This window comes from Habropoda laboriosa, unplaced genomic scaffold, assembly GCF_001263275.1.
Source record: "Habropoda laboriosa isolate 0110345459 unplaced genomic scaffold, ASM126327v1 scaffold804, whole genome shotgun sequence".
NCBI lineage: Eukaryota > Metazoa > Arthropoda > Insecta > Hymenoptera > Apidae > Habropoda > Habropoda laboriosa.
This window is the reverse complement of record NW_017100896.1, coordinates 336,864-358,825: the sequence shown is the minus strand read 5'-3', so window position 1 is coordinate 358,825 and position 21,962 is coordinate 336,864. Positions and strand designations below refer to the sequence as shown.

Genomic DNA, 21,962 nt, shown 5'->3' with positions numbered 1-21,962 from the left:
ATTTCTTCAAGTGTCAAAATACGTTCATTCGGTAATTCTAAGTCGTGTAATGTAAAATGTTTCCGAGAGGAACGAAAATCTTTTTTAAATAAAACCAAAGATTATCCTTGGACTTCTCAATAGTAACTTACCAAGAATTGCACGAACTTTAAGTTAACACAAGAGAACTTAGTAATCACTTGAGCGGTCAGTTCGTGAATGATTAGAAACCTGGCATTTACCTGCAATCTACCCGCAATAATCGAGATCTCTCGTCAGACTTATTATTTTTGCCATTGATTCACAGAATTCTTGTTAACTTTGCGACAAAAATATTTCTCCGTATCTAATTTTTTAATTACAATTCACACGTCTCTCTTACCACAAACAACATAACCTACAATTTTACTAAAATAAAAGAATGTAAAATATTCATTTCTGACTCTAAATACTCGTCAATATTTGACAATATTCCGCAGTATATAACAAGCAACGTAGTTCCGCAACTTCACGGTCAGTCCCATCATAAAGACAACTTCGTTCCTCTCCGTAAGGAGCGTCGATTACTCTTACGTTAGTCGATCTTATTTTATAGCGATCTCTTAAGATGCACGCGACGATCCTTTCAACGTCGACATGCCGTACAGACTTTATGAATGCGAAACGGCGACGTTTACCCATTCAACAAACGAACAACTTTGTATTCACCGGGTAATTTTTGCACAAAACGGGGACAGTTGTTCGATGCCGCGAATATAGCGACGGCCCACGGAGCTATAACGGTTCCATGGGCCTGTTACACGCCTGTCCACTCGCGGAATAGCTACATTAACCGCTCGTGGATCTGCTATAGAAAGTCTGGTCGGGTTACCGAACCGGTTCACCAGAAATTTAGCGGACCGGGATTAGGATAATTCACGTATGGGACGGTTCTGAGTTAAGACAGCAATTAAATTGCATGATTTAAAGGTAGCTTGCCTTGGCTCGACTAGAAGGTATTGGGTCAACTCATAAATCACAATAACGTTTTTCTGCGTTCGAACAGGTTGGACTATGAGGATTTCATTTGCGATTGTTAGTCATCGTTACGTGTGTTTGGATAGTTTTTTAAGGAATATTAAATATCAGGTGGAATACACGAAAAAGTGAATTAAAGTGACAAGAATTGCACACTACTAAAATCTTTGTATAATTAAATATTAATCATAAAGTTTATTATAATGGGCTGTATGTATTATTGGAAAAGAATTTAAGCAGTTTAATAATATTTCAATGCAATAATTATTCCAACTTTTTGCACTGTTATTTTTACATAAGAAGGTTCTGATAGTTCTTGGAAGTGGATCTTGAATACTTTTGGACTGATAAAATATGCACAAAAGTGGATTAAAGTGACAAGAATTTCATACTATCAACATATTTTTTAAATTAAATATCTCAAGGTGGCTTTTTAATTTCAGTTTTAAAATTACGTGTTAAATTACTATTTATATTTATTATTTTCTTAAGTGTACAAATTTACTGTACAAGATCATACTCGTGAAATTTCATATGATCTTACACAGGTACGTTATCCTCTCCCCTTTTTTATAATTAAAACACACTTCATTCCAGCGACTCTTTCGACGTTTATTTGCCGCTCGACAAATATTTGACGATGCGCCAGTGTAACGTTAATAATATCTGTTTACAATCTTTCCTGTATCACGGAATTCACCGTCGTGTAATAAAAACAACTACGAATTATACGAATCGAAATGCGCGGAGAAATTGTTAATTTAAAAACGTTCAGAATTCAATTATCAAAATTACGATTCTGCGAAATTCTTTCCTTTTCATTTTCCAGATTTTCGTACATAAGTAAAGGGTTGTAACACAGACATATTTGTACCTTTGCACGAAATTAAAAACTTTTGTTCTCGTATACGGAAAAATATTAAAAATATATGCGAAATTTTCGGGACGCGTAATTCTCGTTAAAATAAATAAAAAAATGTTTAATAATACTTCCGGGGTTGAAAAAGTACTTCTTCCTAACCAGAGAGCATCCTCGTTCACTATTCCCACTTATGAAATATTTGTACACGAGAAAAAGCAGGTAGGTCGACAAGTATGCAAGAATTCATTTCTTTAACCAAAAAGTATCCTCGTTTGCAATGTTTTTTTCCCCTTCAAAGTAATATCACTGTTTTTTCATACTTAGAGAAGCAGAAATCACTAGAAAAAAGTAACGTTTTAATTCACGTTAGATAAAATTTCTTTATTTCATTCTCTTGTATGTTCTCCTTTTTCCGTTTTGTTTCAACGTGTCCATAAAGTATGACACAAAACCTCGATCGGAACAGAGAGAGCATTTCAGAAAGCAACCTGAAAGCACGAAATCCTATTGTTCGGGCGTGCTAATGGACGAGAAACGAAACTGGGGTAAGAATCGAGCCGAACTGGAAATCGAACGATGCATTGTGCCGATTAAAGGCGTTCATTACCGGCGTTGTTTCCGCTGGACTAAAAATCAAGACACTTCCAGCAAATCGTGGCTCGTTATCACGATCGGGGATCAGCGGATTTTTTTCGCCGCTGGCCCGTTAGAAGCTCTTAGAGGTAGTTAGAACCGTAATAGCCGACTTCGTTAACCGATTTTCATTTTTCTGCCGCAAATCACTTCGCCAGCCTTAATACTTCCATCGATAAACTGGTCACCAAGGTATCCCCGTTGGAACGTCGTAAAAATTCTGTTCCTTGAACAATTCTTTGCTGATTCAAGTTGCCCCGAGGTAACAAATTCCGACCAAAATTTTAAATGTGAATTTTTAAATATCGGTTAAACGATTGGCTGTCTTGGTACAAGAGAAGATTTATTTAGGAATATCCTACCCAGAAAAATAGGAATTTCCTATTATAATAGAACCAAGCCATTCCCAACCTCTCAACCTACTAAATATACCAAATTCATACTGAAGAAAAACGAAATTTTACTATGATTTAATTTAAATAAAAAAAAAATTCAAATGCTCGGTACACAAAGGGTTGAAAATGTCACAAGATCAACGAAAGGTTTCAGGGAAGTATCGTAATTTATCCAAACGAAACCTTTAAAACACTCAAGTACCTCAATGGTATGTTATTTATTCTGTATTAAAAGAATTCCGAACATTTCGAATATCGAAGTATCAATGCATTATTCTTCCTCATCGTTATTAAACAGCTGTCACAGCTGTAACTAATTTAGTAACGATAATGAAAATGATGTTTGTGTCATTTGATTCGCTGTTTCAACATTTTCCTCGCAAGACAAAGAGGCGAACACGTAAGAGAGTTGCACAAATGTCCTTACGTGGAGAATCGTATTAGCGATCAGAGCTAATCTGCTTAATGAATTCGTGGTAAACATATAGTAAAAGTTAATTAACGCGTAAATATCTCGAGGCTTCGTTACGTAGAGTGCATAGAAAAACCAGTCACGAACACGAGGATTACTCGGTTTCGTCGATTTTCCGCAAATTCGAAAAAACATCATGTGCTTAACGTGGACAGGTGATTCGCACTTTTAATGGAATTACTGTTAGCACGATGTAATACTGTTGATCTAACGAGGATAATGTTCGAAAAATATTAAGACCAAAATAGCCAATGTGTAAACAAAGGAAGAAATATGTGCAAACACTTTTACTGTTCGAAATTTTCGTGTCAAATACTCTTTACTGATTAATTAGAGCATAATTAAAAGTCAAGAGGTAAGTTGACTGTTAATTTAATTCGGAATAAAAGATTTCTAGAATTCTTAAGTCGAGATAAAGATTCGCTACATTTCAATGAAATGCAAAGAAAACTAATTACTGCAAAATTTGGAATACCAGTTATCGATACAACAGATTCGATAAATTTCAATGAAATGCAAAGAAAACTAATTGTTAATTTAATTCGGAATAAAACATTTCTAGAATTTTTAAGTCGAGATAAAGATTCGATACATATCAATGAAATGCAAAGAAAACTAATTACTGCAAAATTTGGAATACCAGTTATCGATACAACAGATTCGATAAATTTCAATGAAATGCAAAGCAAACTAATTACTGTAAAATTTGGAACACCAAATACACCGAAAAAGATGCGACAAATTTTATGGCAAAGAACTCTAAGAAGCTACATAATTCCTCGAATTACTTTACTTATAAAAATATCAAAGCTGCATGATCGAAAATCAAATAATTTACGAGATATTTGAAATTTTTTAGTAAAACAGCTATGCTTCCAGCAGAATGCGACCATTTACAACCTCCGACCTTGCGATACTAAATGATGCCATCGTTCGAAGGATTATTGCTTACGACCTTGCCCTATTACTCCCAACGCTATAAGACACGTGGTATCGTTTCGTGGTATGAAAGAGGTATATTCCCAATCGTAAGCATACATTAGCCTACTTTTTTCCCATCTACCCAATCTAACGCATCCGGCGAATAAGAACGTACAGCCGACAGATAAGGGCGTTTTGTTGCGTGTCAATTTATGATCGATGATAGAGGATCGATATCGAGAGATCATTATTGTCTCAGAAAACGACCAAGTTTCCCGAGAATTATTCAAACCTGGACTAATTTCGGGAGAGAAAGAGAAATAGATTAAAGCAGCGAGTGTGTCAAGCACGAAAAAAGAACTTTTCGTCGATGACATCGCGACGCTTTTGGACGTGTTTGATCAAGATACGAGGTCTAGAATAATCGAACAGACTATTCGACAACGGTTGATTTACCTGCCATTAACCGAACCTCTGACTAATTCGCGTTATCGCGCGATCGACCGTAACGACAGATGTAAATCGTCCTCTTTGGGCATGATTAAACCTTCTCTGATGTAAACTCCATGGAAAAAATGTAACAGCGATGAAATTAAGGGGAGAATTGAACGGAAGGTTGCTTCTATTACCTGGAGAAATGAATTGATAGAAATTTCGAGGGTTTAGGGATCGGAAATTTGAAGTTTGTTTAAAAGGTCCTTTATGACAGACAATTTTCCTTTACGATTTTCTAGAGACTCGATCGTAAATGTGTATAAATTTATTACCGACCCTTTCGAAAAATCTGTCGTATGTTAACAGATAGTACAGTATATTCTCCACAACTGTCAGACCGCAAGGAAGCTAAACGTGACACTCGTAGAGTCAGGGACTACGTTTTCGAGCCTTGCGCCCGTCTTTGTAGTTTGCCGAAAGCGGACACGGACAGCGAATAAAAGATAAGCATGAAACGTGAGTCGAGGCAACCAAGCGATTTAAATATCAACATTTTTAATTTTACTGATGAAAATGACATAAAACACGACATAATTTCAACAACATTTACTTATTAACACGATCACTGTCACGCCAGATTTACAGGTTGCTGTCGGGCGGCCACAAGAAAATACATTTTAAGCATATACATTAAGCAGCTCATATTTGAGCTGAGCATACACAGCACAACTAACTACTAAACCAATTCACTCGAAAAATTTTCAATATTATTATTGAAGTAAACTTTCGTAGAACGAGAGTGAAAAATTGAAAGAATCAAAAGAAAAAACGCGAATTCGTATCTTTTTCGATTCTAGAATATAAGAAAATTTGAATAAAATACGCGACGAGAATTGGGGAGAAGCATAAGTTAAACGCGTAAAAATATTCAATAATAAACGAACTAGGGATGAAGCTATTATTTCAATACGCGATGCACTGACTCTAGTATTTACTAAAATTCAAAAATTCTCGCATAAATTCCAAAAATAGATTATTAATTACGGTAAACTACTGAGACGGTTTAATTTAGGGTGGGCATAGTGCACTCGTTCCAAATCAGCTCACAATATACAATAATAAATCAACTAACTACTTAACATGCAATTCATGCAAATTCCTTGGATGGTAAATTATTAGTAAACAAAATTCAATATCAGAGAAAATATATGAAAAATTTCAAATTAATTTCAATTGCTCAAAGTCATTTCAATATCCTATTCGACAAGTCTGAAGAACAACGATGACTAAAATTCAAATGTTTATTTCCCTAAACCTTCAAAATAATTTCGAAATATTTTATTCGAAGCGGAGTATTCCAAGTCAGTATCGATAATTGAAGAAATTATTTGATTGTATTTAAAAGAACCGAAAGGAGAATATTTAAAGTCTGATATTAAATGTCTAGCAAGTACCAGTAATTGGTAAAATGATTTATATTTGTTTTAAAAGGAAAATTTCTAATAGGTATTAGTTAAAATGAATTGTTATTCAGTCTATTGTATTGAAATTCTAATTGATTCTAATGTATACAAGTGTTACAAGAAGGCTGAGTGTGTACAGGGTGGACACTGACTCTAGTATTTACTAAAATTCAAAAATTCTCGTATAAATTCCGAAAATAGATTATTAATTACGGTAAACTACTGAGACGGTTTAATTAAGGGTGGGCATGGTGCTGCTTTAGTTTGAAATGATTTATAAACACATAATTAACAGAGGAAAAACCGTGAAACGGCAAAACGTCTACATTCTAATTGTTATAACATGTAAACAGAACTTTAAATTTAGTGTAAACAGAAAAAATATATAATACAATTTATTTCACGGTATTCACATCTCAGAACCTTCAGGTCAAAATACGCCGCGAAGTGTCTAGGGCCCAGTATAAAGAGTGACTAAGTTCGCGGGACATCGGCGGGTCCTTAAATCGTCAACACTAACACGTTACCCAGATTATCCAAAAATTGAAGAAGTTACTTTTAAAATTGAACATTCTACGGTGTTTCGAGAGATTTGATAATCATAGTCGAACCTTAAACGAACGTTCAAACGAAGAAAATTTTCCAAAAATCATTTCGTACGTTATTAATCGATAAAACAAAAATTCATTGTTGAAAAATAAATATTTCCTGAAAATCTTCATCTTCCATACAAGATTCAAGATTTTCCCTAATTAAGAGTAATTTCAAAAGATTATCTGTATAAGCTATTATTTCAATACGCGATGCACTGACTCTAGTATTTACTAAAATTCAAAAATTCTCGTATAAATTCCGAAAATAGATTATTAATTACGGTAAACTACTGAGACGGTTTAATTAAGGGTGGGCATGGTGCTGCTTTAGTTTGAAATGATTTATAAACACATAATTAACAGAGGAAAAACCGTGAAACGGCAAAACGTCTACATTCTAATTGTTATAACATGTAAACAGAACTTTAAATTTAGTGTAAACAGAAAAAATATATAATACAATTTATTTCACGGTATTGCAACAAATAAACGTTGAATCAATATTTAATTCGTATAAAAACAATTATTTAACGTAATAATTTTACCTTCACTATGGCTATTTTAAATTTACGACCAAGGGTCAACCTGATTTCTAATCCTTACGAACTTTAAATTCAGTCTAAACTGAGAAAATATATAATACAATTTATTTCACGGTATTGCAACAAATAAACGTTGAATCAATATTTAATTCGTATAAAAACAATTATTTAACGTAATAATTTTACCTTCACTATGGCTATTTTTAATCTACGACCACAGGTCAACCTGATTTCTAATCCTTACGAACTTTAAATTCAGTCTAAACTGAGAAAATATATAATACAATTTATTTCATGGTATTGCAACAAACAAACGTTGAATAGATTCTTAATTCGTATAGAAACATTTATTTAAAATAATAATTTCACCTTCACTATGGCTATTTTAAATTTACGACCAAGGGTCAACCTGATTTTTAATCCTCCGAACTTGATTTCACAACGAGAAAGTAATAAGATCGTTGAAACGTACTTATTTGTCAAAGAAACTTGCAAAAATGTATAAATAATAATATGTAATGTTTTAACAAATTTTTGGAAGTATAAATTAATAATAAAATTGTGAAAATTAATAAATTATACGTTATTATAACATTAATAGAATTATGACTAAACCGAAGTTCGAAGTCGAGTATTTAAAGTCTGATATTACGTGCCTAGCGAGTGCCGGTAATTGTTAAAATTTGTTTAATAATTAGTAATAGAAATTCTAATTGATTCTAATGTATACAAGTGTTACAAGAAGGCTGAGTGTGTACAGGGTGGACCTAGGCTAGCTAGTAGCCCCCGACCACTCTATTCACATCTCAGAACCTTCAGGTCAAAATATGCCGCGAAGTGTCTAGGGCCCAGTATAAAGGGTGAATAAGTTCGCGGGACATCGGAGGGTCCTTATATACCTGCGGTACCCTCTCCCCAAAGTCATTAGCAAAATCGTCGGTTAGGTCAGGCGGGAAATTTTCGCGGGAGATTTTCGCGGGAGATTTCTGTTATCGTAACACGGTATAATTTATCAATTTTCACAATTTTGTTCTAAATTTATACTTCCGACAATTTGTTATAACATTGCATATAACAATTTATACGTTTTTACAATATTCTTCAATGGAAACATAGGTTTTAGCGTTCTCGTTACTTACTCGTGGTTAAATTAATTTCGTAGGGATTAAAAATCAGGTTGACCTGTGGTCGTAGATTAAATATAACCATAGTACAGCTAAATTTATCGTGTTAAATAATTCTTTTTACACGAATCAAAAATGTATTCAACGTTTGTTTGTTATAATATCGTGAAATGAATTATATTACACGTTTTCTGTATTCACACTGAATTTAAAGATTATAAGGATTAAAAATCAAGTCCGAGAAATCTCGAAATAATACTCGGCAGAAGCTCAGGTGCTTACATTCATACATAATACCTGTATACGCTCAATCAAAAAAGTCTCGATACACTCTTTAAAACAGAGTAACTTTCTTAAAATTGGACCAAACGACTTGAATTTTTTTTGAGAAGTTAGAAAAAGGATTAGTATACTAGATGATGCGTCCCAAAAAATTTGAAATAATTGCAATTTGTGGGAATCGGGAAGAAAATTGTAAAGGTCACTGTTTACAACTTTCTTTTATCTGAGGTTATAGTGAAAATTTAAAACACACGTTTTGTAGGTTTACGTTAATTATACACATGCTAAAAATTTAAATCGGTTAATGTCGACTATGAGCTAGAAACGGTTAAAAATTGTGAAAATCGCGCTATTCGGCTTATAACTGCAATAAATTCGATCATTCTTACATGTTTCGATGCCTATCCCTTGTTTCTCCATCGACATTCCAGACTTCTTCGACTGACGATAAGTATATACACGAAAACTCTTTATCATCATCTTACCCAAAACCTCTGAAAATGACGTCGAAAATAGTCAGAGAAACCTTGACACTTCGATCTTTATTTAATCAAAGAAGCATCTCTCTGTTCACCTACACTTTCCATTTCACTTCCGGTGACTCACCGGCGGCCAACCCGTAAAGCTTGTAGCGTGTTAATAAACAGATCTTCACGAAACTCCTCCTTTTGATCCCGTAAACCTCTATCGAAAGTTGGGAAAGGATCAAAAGCGTGGATGTTGGCCCCTATGCCGTGGATGTTCCACCACGCCCCTGTAACTTCGATATTTATTGTTTCTGCCCCCGATACAGAGGCTCGCCTTAGGCATGCACAGCCGCACATGCAAGGCTTTTCTGCAGCTGCAGCAGTTCACCACAATATCCAATCGACGACTCTGAAGCACAGCTCTGCCCAGGTTGGCGGGTTTAAAAAAAAAGGGCCACTGGCAGGTTGCCAATAGGGCTGACAGAAAACGACAGGCTCGTTAACCGGATAACCAGCGACAATTAAGGTAAACGAATCGATCGACCTGGAGGTATTTAACTAACAGGCCGAGCTTTCCAAGTGGTGCGCGCACGTGTAATTAACGTGGAAAATCAAATTCATTCGTTCTCCCCGATTCTTTCGAGATCTCTCCCTCGCTTTTTTTTTCTCTCCCTCTCTCATTACTTTCTTTTTCTTTGCTCGTTTGTTTTCATCCGTTCGTTCGTTGTCACGAGTGGAGAAGAGAGTTATTCAAGGGAAAACGTTGAACTGGAGGATTTTTGCGACACGTGAATTTACTGCCGCGTTCCTTTTCACTTTTCGACACGCGTTCTACTGAAGCAACAATCGATACGATCTTCGTGTTTTGCTTGTTTTCACGCGTATAGTGTTTCGGTAGAGTGGATTATGTCATGTGATACAAATGATAGCGTGGCTGTTGGATCTTTAACCCTTTGCTGCCTGAATGAAGATTAGAGCTTGCTTGTATTTTTGTGGGAGATATGTAGCGGCGAGTGTTTGGGTTTGAAATGGAGAATTGGGTTAATTGGAAAATTTAATTACATGGAAAATTGATCGATTGCAAATAATTCACTTTTCATCCTCCTCGAAGATAGGAAAGCGCAATGCAGCTTGCAAGTTTTTTCACAATCCTTCGTAAAATCTTTCCATTTTGCCGAATCACAAATTTTAGAGGGCAAAGTTTAGCGAAAATGTGTACTTTTTACCGCGAGAACTCGTGATGTAGAAACTAAGCAGTATACGCAATTCGCAAGTTCTATATCTTTCTCCATGTTCTAAAAGTCGTTTTGCCTTTTTAACGCATACACATTGTAGAAGAAGCTTTGCACTGTAAGATAATATTTTTCCTCAAAGTGGTAACATGCTGGGACAACGTCAAACAACAAGCGTGTCAAGTTTTAAAATTGGAAACTTCTGACGTCTGAATTACGTGACGCGTAATTTGCAAGTTTTAATTTGTTTCCAAATACGCTCGTAAGTGTTCATAATCGTCTTTTTCACGCAAAGTATTTCGTAGCAGAAACTTCGAAGAATATAATACAGAAACGGAGTTCTATTTTTGCCTAAGTGACACTTTACGGATCGTCTCTAAAACCTATACTTTCACGTCTACCTTTCAAGTACAAGAAAGAAAGATAAATTTTTCTGCAACCCATTTTCGAAACTTTCGTACATTGTTTTTCATTTATTTCGAATAACTTCCAATCGATTTATAAACCTGAGTGTAACTTCGCAGATTGAAAATTTTTGGTTTTTTAAAAGTTATCGAATATCGGTAAGATTTAAAAAACCAAAAGTTAAAAGTTATCGAATATCGGTAAGATAGAATTTTACATATATATACTATCACTTTTCCTTCTCCATTTTGTAATCTACGTGTTTACCACAATCGTATAGAAATCTGTTTATCATAACCAACAAAAACAAGCATGATCGATGTGATTGATCTTTTTAGAACCGGCGTTGCGAGAAAATGTCTGGTAAGAAATCGAATCACGTACTGCGCGCGAAAGTTCATCGATCAAAGCCAAGGAAAAATTCCGAGGAAAACGCATTGTTTCGAACGTATCAACGTACTACAGTTACAACAAAGAATAAACAATGATAATTTTTGTTTAACGTTTAAAAAAAATATGCGTTGTCTCGAAAATAATGAAAAAGGGAAGAAAGTTTCTTGGAAACGACGAAAGGAAAAAGGATCAAGATTCTTATTTTTCTCCTGTGAGAATGAGAAATTCCAGTCAACCGTAATTTCCCTTCTCTCAACAGAGGAATAAAAATCTTGTTACGGAGCGTTAAAACATTCGTTAAAATCTCTGATCGAAGATAAAGAAACAAACACTCTTGCGTGCTTTACTTGCTCGTGATCATTCGTGAGTGGTTCATTAAAGATTAAGCCGCGCGTATTTTCCGTGACTTTAGATCGATCTCTTGATCTTCGCCGTTGAAAATGCTTTACAGCCGATAACGATCGTTGTATCGTGAAAGTACGCTGCAAAACACAATCTCGCGTAATCTCGTCGAGTTCGTGATTCCAAAAATAACATGGCCGAAACTACGAATTGAGGTTCGATTGAGCAAAGCGGCTCGTCTGGAGTTTTAAATAAGGCCGTACTACGAACAAGTACCCACCACGATAAACACTTCCGAGATTTTATATCCAAACAATCCTTCGTTCTTTATTCTGATTAAATCGCGAGGAAGAATGATTGTTCGGTTAAAGAACGTGAAATCCATCAGATAAGAATGAAAATAATTATTCTTTAAATAAGCATCGATCGATCGTGTTTATCGAGATTGAATATTGTGAGAAACGATAGGAAAAGTGGGGGAATACTGATATGCATTTACTTCAGTGTGTGTATTTTGCTATTAACAACATTCTAATTCAGGAATTAGTTAGTCAAATCAAACGAATATATAAATGTTACGAACAAACAAATAATACATTAACGTCTTCCATTCGTAAAATAATGAGTTTTCGTTTGAACTTAAAAACAAACCAATACAATTAAAAAAAAAAAAAGAATAACTATGGTAAATATTTTGTTGAGTTTTATAAAAGACGCATTTCACGATTGCCAAAATTTAACGGATGTCTCTTACATTGAGCGAGCTTCGAACAGAAATAGCGATCGAACGTCATCTCCGACCGGTATCGATCGAAGAACGAAGAAGCTCCATAATTCGAGTCTCTCTGGTTAATTACTTTTTGATTGTGCCGGTTCCCGAACGACTGTCTATAAATAACCAAATGCCAGAAACACAAGAGTAGCACGAAAGCTTCGAAAATACAGACGATAAAATCACTGTCGTATGACTTTCGTTAAAAATAAACTCGAATAAGAGGGACACACACATAGACAATTGTAATCTGTTCTCGGTCGGTAGTAAAAAAATGTTTTTAATCCTTCCGATAACACGAATCGATAGTGTCCTTTTTTATCGATCGTTAAAAGATAGTCGATTAAATCCTGAAACTGTGCAAAATTCGGTTCGTATCGTTGAATCTTTCACACGGGTCACACAAGGGGGAAATACCCGGTGAAATTTATAGGAAGAAACTTATTTCGAACTATGGACATGCGATAATGTCAGGTAATAATTTCTGCCCGATGGTAACGGTTCAAACTAAATTCTCACCGAGCTGTCTCGTTCTGGCCGGCAATCCGCGGAAGTTAAATCTAACCGTCGAACGGCCGCTCTGCACGTGAAGTGCAATTTCAGAATGAAACAGCCTGTTTGTTGATCAGCTCTAACCGCTTTGCGCACAGCGTCTATTTTTATCGGGACTTTTATGAAAGAGAACTCAAACGGATCAGGTTTGCAACGATATATCTGCACACTTTCAGGTGTACTGTACTCGAAATAGTCGGGGAATCATATGATTTCCTACTTGCGGAAGAAAAAAGTATCGCGACGAAGGTTCGTCAATATCTGACAGAAGTAGAAATTTTCGTTAGAATGAATTAAAGTGTAAACAAAAATACAATAAAATTGTGGAAAATTAATAAATGATTGTTATAAGAATTATCTGTTTCGCAATTTTTTCGAAGAAAGAAAATTTACGTGTGACAGTTGGTAAGTAAAATATGTAATTCACTTTTCTGTAATAAAATATCGCGAATATTTTCTTCTATCTTAAATATATTTCTACTAAATTTCTATCGGTAGATTTTATGTTAGAAATTTGAAATATCAACAACGTCCACAACCTTCGACCGTTTCTCCCTTATTACACAGATATTAACGGCGATTCACCGAAGCACAAACGATGAATCCGCGTGTCACAAAACGGCCACAGCAGCGCTCCATTCACGAAACGCGCTTCGTGGTTTTCCGCGTGGGTCGAGAGCCCGAAACGGGCCCGCGGACCGCTTCGTTCACTGTTTACACTCTAACGACTTATCAAACAAGTTAGAAAGTCACGTTTGTTTGCCAGAAGCTTCTATAGAAGCGAATTTAACGAAAAAAAAAAAAAAAAGAACTCGAGTCGGAAATTCAACTGAGGTGCCACGTAAATATACCGGTGTGTTTTCTCCTTACATCACATACATACATCGTCAAATAACTGATACAACTTGCAAACCACCTTTACGAACATTTACGAAATTTCCGTCGTGAGAAACCGGGACACGTGACACAACGGTTCTCTATCGTTCGCACTTTAACGTATAACGTATTGTCTGTTTCTTTTTCTTAAAATAAAAACGAAAAAAAATATAACGTGTCAGTTGCCAGTACCTGGTGCAGGAGCTGCGAGGAATGCTTGATTGGTCGCAACGAGTAACGAAACCAGCACGAACAGGGACCACGCGAGGACAATCATCCTGGATCGTAGCGATCACTGAGAAGTACCGATAGCGACTCGATCAACTTGCCAAACTTCAGACCGCCCCGGGCTTCCACTACGGTTACGGTTTCACGCACCTGACCAGTATACACGCACGTATATATCCGCAATTGTTCCCGGTAGGTAGGCCAACGGTTGATGTTCTCTCTTCCTTTGTGTATATACGTGTACGTATATATGTAACTTTGCGTTTCAATGTATATACGTATATGTCGGTAAGTATGTGCGTGTCGAAGCTCTTAATTCGGCGTTACTTGTTCTCAAACACGTTTCTCTCGATGAACCGGGCCGCCGAGCTCAGACTCGGCTTCGCCGACTTCTCCGACCAGTTAGCCAGCAGTGAACTGCTCGTGTTCCTGCCTTGGGCATCGTAATATACATAAAGTCGCCAGATAAGCCGCGGCTGACACCCCACCACGAACCGCCCCGTCGTGGGACGGGCCGTTTCCTCACTCTCTCGCTCGTTCTGTTCGTTCCCTCACTCGCTCTCGATAGAGAAGAGCTTGAAATCCTCTTCTCCTCGAGGCCCCCCGCCACTCTCTCGCACACCGTGCTAGCTTATAGGAGCACCACGTCCCCGTACACGTGTTCCCGCCGCCTCGCGGATTGCAGTTTGCAAACACCAGCCGGCCTGTGCAAAAACTACCGTTGCAACCCGATTACCTCCGACTACTGAAATTTCGTCGCCGGTTTCGGCTTTTCCTCGACTTTCGGACGCCATAAGCGGAGTTTACAATAGTTGAGGTTATGTGGCCCTTCGTGCTCGCTGACGTCAATGACCACCTCTGGGTATTGTAGTTCCTTTCTTTTTTCGAGTGGCGCTGAAGGTGGATGACAAGTTTATGCATGGTGTAGTTTTTCCAATGTACTTTTCTCGTGAAATTAGATTTTCGTAAGATTTGCGATTGAATTGTAGTCCACGTTTTAGTATTACAGTCTTTCGTATTGTTGTTGGTTAGTTATGTTGAGGTTATTCATCGCGGATTGTACTATTTTTAATTGTCTTCCGCATTAAATCACCGGTAGCTATCAGATTTGAAATTTACACGAAGATCAGGTATGTGTATAACGTCCTCCTTTGAAATGATAATTAGTCACGAGTCGAACCGACATGATTGTTATGTTTAACCGTGAATGATGAGCCTTGCGAACAACAAGTTGCAAATTGAACGTAGAAAAAGTATCTTATCGTACATACGTGTTTCCTAAAGATCGTAGGAAACGTGAACAATGGAGTTAATGGAGAATTAATGATAAATGATGCGTTTCGTGATTTTTTCTCAATGTGCAACTGTTACCTCCCGTGATAAATCGTCGCCGCGAAATCCCTTTTGTAAAATCGTTTTATCACAGACAAATATCTCTCGTGGAACACGTGTATGTACCACGTTTTTCCACAATCGAAGTATTAGGAGACGAGAACGACCGTACGTGGAAACTTTCAGCTGACTCGTGACTCGCGTGGATTCCTTGGGGAGAAATCATGCGACGCGTAGTATTATAATTGGATACTATGAAACAGCGATTACACCTTGCGTACACCTCGTACGTTGAATGAGTTTCGACGAAGAAACACGTTTCTGGGAAATGTCAAATTGTTTCTGCACACAACACGACGACGCCACGGGAAAAAATCGATGAGTCAGATCAGGAAAGAAAACTCGGACAGAAAATGAAAAAAATAAAAACATTTGGACAATGTCACAAAGGCAGGCCTCTCGTTCGTTCGACGATGACGAAATGAAATTTCGTTGGAATGCGATGAAAACGACGCGCATACGCGAGCAGTTAATTAAGCTTCTATCGTAAACAGTTCCATTATCTGTCAATTATAAGCCAGCAACCGCTGGAACAATAAATCTAATTCCAAATGATTCTAGAATGGTACGGTGATATCGTGAGGAAGGATCACTTTTTTTTTCTGATACCGTCAGCTTTTGAAGTCGTCGGCGGTTTGCGTTTCACTCGATACAAATCGTTCTCGGCTCGCGAATCGTTGCGCGTGATCCTCTTTCGTAATTCGCTGTTACGCAAAAAGTCTTGTCCTTGACATTCAACGACGAAATTTTCGGATTAACGGTTGTCACGCACGCCCAGCGATACGAGATTGTCCAGAAAATTCGAAATGTTGCGGCGTCGAGACATAGGCGTTTAACGATCTTTAGATGAGAATGGAGCCACGGGACGTGAAAAATAACGCTTCTAGCGCGTATGTACAACATTATAGTCTCGAGTGTGTGGCAGAGATACGGAAGGAAGAGAGCCGCGCGCAATGTGCCAAGAATTACACAACCGAGTGACTCAATAGACCTAATGTTCGGGCGACTATATAAAGACCACGTGTGCCGCCACTTTTATCCGTCGTTCTAGACCCTAAACATGCACCGTGTGATTATCATAATACGCTCGACAAGCAACAACATCTTCTTCGAGACTTCCTCTTTCCGATGGAATAATAACGACGATTACCTCGGCGTATGCTCGATGCAAATTTAGTTTTCTTCAAACGACTCGTTATCCTCCTTTTTCCGCAATTATACAAAACGCGTCCTACGTTCCCTCTAAGAATTTGCAGCCGGCGAGCAATTATTACTCGAATCTAGAATCAGGAAAAGTTTCGCGATGACGTATCTTCGTGCCGGTCGGTTACTGCCAAACTTGTAACGTGCCAAATGTCGCGTGTCGCTAGTACAAGCTGTACTCTCAGCTTGTTGTCCTTTCATTTTTGACATATCATGTCGTTAAAACATACGGCTAAAATTTAAATGTCGCCGCGCGTCAAGCGGGAAACGAGTTGTATTACCATAATCTCATCGCTCTGGCTCGGATTATAGCCGCTTTTCTATCCTGCTAATTCCACGTTAAATATTTTCGCACCGTAGACGCCGCCTTCCGGGACTTAATCCTTTCCGGCGTGCAACGTGTTACCTCGTGTTAACTCGTTCTCGTCGCTTCTTCAGCGACATATAACAATTCCAACCGCGTTTTATCGACCTCTTTCACCGTGCATAAGATATCAAAGCGGTATATACACATGATAACCATTCTGTTGCACGATCTGTGTAATTATATACAGAGCGTTACAATACGTTGGTGCTAAATTGATACAGCGTATCGAGCAGGTCAGATAGATGAGAAAAGTTCATATGAATCCATGTCCGAAAATGATTTATTAAAGAGTTATAAGGAATAGAAGAATCATTGTCCATTGAGTAAAATTGTATAGTCAGTGTAGTCGATACGGTGAGGTAAATTGGAGCATTAAGCGACACTGATTGATATAACCACACTCAGGACCAGTCATTTGTTTATCAATAAGTAACAATTGTTTATTAACGAATAACAATTGTTTTATTCCTTCTAACTCTTTTAATAAATCATTCTAGGACATAAGTTCATAGGAACTTTTCTCATCCGTTTGACCTCCTCAATACGCTGTATCAATTTGGCACCAACACGTTCAAACACCCTGTATATTAAGCCCTTATCTCTGCTTGATAGTATTTGCTCGTCAAACGTAGAAACACGGTGTATCCGTAGCAAACAAAGTTTTATCACCTCTTTGAGATGCAGTGGGTTCGATTTCCAGGTTTGAAGAAGCGGGTCGCTTGAATGGATCTTTCATCCTCAGGATGAATCTGTTTTTTTCTTCGTTTCGATCCTCTCTTCTCCCCCTTCGATTCCTTTCTCTCTTTCTTTCTTTTCTTTTTTTCTTTTATTGAATGACGGCTTCTTTCATAATTCTCCCTTTACTAGGCATTACACGAGTGTCACGTGTTGAGGCTAACTTATGTGATACTTGACACACTGCTACCGGCGATAACGAGCCACCTGGAACGAGACTAACGAGCATCTCACATTTCGTATGATGTATTCTGCCGTTACTGACATAGTACGTGATACGTCCATACTAGATGAGTCACGCTACACACCTCGCCGCGTATTGTTCGCCTGCGCCACGGGGGAATTTCTTTCTATCAAGAAATCGCCGGCCCGTCTTCAATTATTGTGCTCCGATTAGATCTCGATTATCCGTCTCTTCGATACCGGCGTAATGAATCATTGCAATAATTCACTGAAATTGCGTCATTAATCGTAATTGGTTTTGTTACTGATGACACTAAACTTTTCGAATTCGTACGTATTCGAAAATCACATCGTTGGAAAGTGCATGTAAAACTTGTCGATCACAATTGATCCTTCTTAATCAATCTGATACATCTGCTTAAAAGTATTTCTGGGCAATTCTGGCGGGGAATCACGGTGAAGCAGATTTTGAAAGTATACAGGATGGTTATCTGGAATTAAGAAATAATGTCAAAACTCTGTGAACAATTCTTCGGACAATTGTATTATACATTCATGCATGACAGATCAACGGTACGGGAAAATTCTAGTGATAAATATAATAGTGTCGTACTTTCACAAAAATCATCCTCCGATTATCCTCTCGTATTTCACTCGTTCCCGAAATTTTCCAGAAACACGATCCTCCTTACGCTTGGAAGAATGCAACCTCCAGTCCCCGGTCTCTGTTTCTTGTTTTACCCGGTACTGAAAACAAAAGAGTAGAATTATTTAAATGTAACGTGGATCACAGTTACATGTCCGCGCGATGACGTGGCTGAACATTTCCATTTAAAGTTTACCAGAAATATCGCGTCTCTCGCAAATCCTCGTCATTACCGGTTATTCTACGGAATGCATGCGATTTTCTTCTTCTTTTTTTATTCACAGACGCGCTGCATTTTGCGCTACGGCAACGAAGTGTATCGACACAATAGCAAGGATAGTTCACGTAATGCCTCCTCTTTGACACAGGTCCTCCTTGTCATATTGACTTATGTCCGTTGGACTGTACATTTCAATCCCGCTTCAAAACGTTTTCTCATGCTAATTTGGACGCGGCCCGTTTTCATCCCGCACAATGCTCACGTACACCGTCTAAATCAGTTGTTTGCGGCAAGGCGTGCGAAACGTCTCCGCCCCTGCTGCACCCGTACACGTCTGATCATTAACAATAACTTATACACCTGTCGGATAAGTTGTTTCACGTTAACAGCGTATTTTCTGCAAACGTTACCCTGAATTGCCTCTCCTTTCCTTCCATCTTCGTTTTCACTTTCTCCTTTTCTTTTCTTCTTCGGGTGGTCGTCGATTTTGCAATATTTTTAACGTGCCACACCTCGAAGCCCCTTGAACTTAACGAGCACGATAATATTATAACGATGAGAATGAAATTTTGAATTCGATGAGAGATAGAGAGAGAGAGAGAGAAATGAACCAAGCATAATTGATCAAGCGATGTGGAGATCAATTTCTTTTTCTACGAACTATCTCAGGATTTTCTGTCAAAATACTTGCGAGAGAAATAAATGAGAAATGTTGTATAAATATAATATCTCCTTTGAAGCTTGAACTTAAAGAGCTGACCTGGAAAAGATAATTATGAAACTTGCTGATTAGAATAATAATAAAAATTTCTTTATTAGATTCCTTTCATACATTGCATATCAGTGCATCCGTAATTTCTGGAATTCTAAAAATAAAGAACAGGTGTTTGATTTTTTTTTCCTCACGAATAATTAACTTCCACCCTATTGGAAGACGGATGCCGATGTTTGCGAACCATTTCACGGGCTCCATTGTGTTTCTTTAATTTTAGTATTAGGTTTCGCGGCACGTGCGAACGCAATGCACATGCGAAATGAAAATAGACTCATTGCGCCTCTGTTACCGCGGCCTTCGCTGCATATTTGCTTACAAGGTGCGTCTTAAAAGCATTGTAAACACCGAGTGGTCTATCCACCGCTGGATTACGTATCTCTCGTTTGACGAGCGTGAAGAATCAACCTCTCTCTCTCTCTCTCTCTCTCTCTCTCTGCTTCTTATTCTTCACGAGAAGGCAAAAAAATTCACTCCATCCCCCTCCGTCAATGGTGTATCATATCTGGAACGATAGTTAAATTAATAACACGTCTTGATCCAACAATAAACCTCGTAACACGAACGAGTCTCATCGACCTCGTTCGAGGACACGAGGGCGAAAAATAATCCGCAGGCAAGACGAACAAGTGTTCGAAAATTTTTAACAAAAATTCATCGATTTGTTCTACATACAAAAAAGAAGAAAAGGAAGAACGTCGAACATTTTTTAGAAAACATCCTTACCGGCAGGTGCATCCGGCGCAACGATAGACGTACGAGACGAATTAATGAGAAGCAACCATTGAAACGCCTTAACAAAAGTTCGCGTTTCAGGCACGAAGAATATTTAGCCGGGTGTGTCGATGTTTTGAAAAATATAAAGAAACACGGGGCGCGATAATGCCAGGCGACGATATTAAATTTAATGGAACCGTGGCTCATGTCACCGCACCGCGACAGCTCGTTTTGCAAATTAATGCATCGACGACGGGCGATGCAACGTTTCGATCGTTCGACGATTATCTTCCACCGCGGTGAAACCGGCTGAAGAAAAATTACCTAATTAACAGCCGCTACGCGGCGAGATAATGCTCGCTAAAAAGCTTCCTGATACAACAGAGAGCCGCTTAATTTTTTAATGACACAATGTTTGTTTGCCGCGCCGTTACCGGGTTTATTGTAGTTTGCATTGCGAATGTAATTTATGTTTGTTCGACGCAAGAACAGTGAATCATTTGGTTGTTTCCTTTCCTCTTTTTTCTTTTCTTTCTTTCTGCATCTTCAGTTATTGGATACCTAACCTAACCTTATTTTTTTTCTCTTCTCCATGTTCTACCGGTGTTAAGACTCGCTGGAACCTCTGAAATTAGATACAGGAATATCCAACGGCGTATGCGACATTACAAGAAGATCGTTTCATCATGCATCTTGGTCGTAACGTATCGTGCTTGCATGCTTAATGCTCGTTACTCAACTTTTCCCTGTAAAAACGTGGGGTATATACACGTTAGGTAAGAACTGAGATGAACCGCTGCAGCCATTTTGTGGTACTAACTGTCATAATTCAAAATTATCTGTATTTACTTACTTGTATCGTAATTCAACAATAAAATAAAGTGTTTTCGATAAACTTTGTAACAATGGACATTGAATTCTATAATACGCTTCATTGTTTATTCCGCAACAAGTGAGTTCGAATTTACGATCGATAATATTTTGTAATCAAAGATCAATTGTAGATGTTCTTTTTTTATATATGCGAGTACGTAAAATGTGAGTTTGTTTCGTCCATATTTTAATTGTTGACAATTCTGCTGCAAGTGACCCGAATGCGCACATGTTCCACGTACTCTATCAGATTAATAATAACGCAATAATACGTGTCCTAAAAATAACAGCTCGCTGAAAATAAATCTTGCAATCCATCAAAATTTGACACATTCACTCTTACATTTGTTTAATTTTATCGTTTCGAACGTAAAAAACTGCTGATACCAACGCCCACTTCACATTGTAATAAACATTCAGGTGCTTGAAAATTCGATACGAAAACGAGCGAAAAAAGCGACATCCTTTTTATTTTCGCGATAACTTTGACAGAATTTGGTAAAACATGACTTTCATCGATAAGAAAATTATGTAGATATGATTGCTTTATCGGAATATGTTATTATTGAAAGCGTTTAATTTCGAAATGTTTAAAAAAGAAAATTATCTGCCTGCTTTGTTAAAATCATTGGATTAGTCTTCGAATTACTTATTATAATTACACTAAGGGGATTAATGTGGATTAATCTTAGTCGATATAATCGTTATTTTCTGAGAGGTTGGTAATACTTAATCGCTTAACGTTCACGTTTCTATGTCTCACGTATTATATTAATCGTAACTTGTAAAAGTGACTACGAACGTCATCGATTTTCCTTAGCTTTGATTACTTTTTTACTAAAATTGAGAAGATAATCATTAATAAGTAT

General features: G+C 37.4%; 1 protein-coding gene across 1 annotated transcript in view; it reads right to left on the bottom strand.

Annotated features, from left to right (window-relative positions):
* Nucleotides 1-14,088, bottom strand: part of LOC108577500 — a 26,206-nt gene extending 12,118 nt beyond the window's left edge. Inside the window, exon 1 of the mRNA XM_017940659.1 lies at nt 13,950-14,088. Coding sequence (XP_017796148.1) covers nt 13,950-14,034 — 85 coding nt within the window. The 5' untranslated portion in view covers nt 14,035-14,088. The remainder of the gene's footprint in view (nt 1-13,949) is intronic.
* Between the last annotated feature and the right edge of the window lie 7,874 nt (nt 14,089-21,962).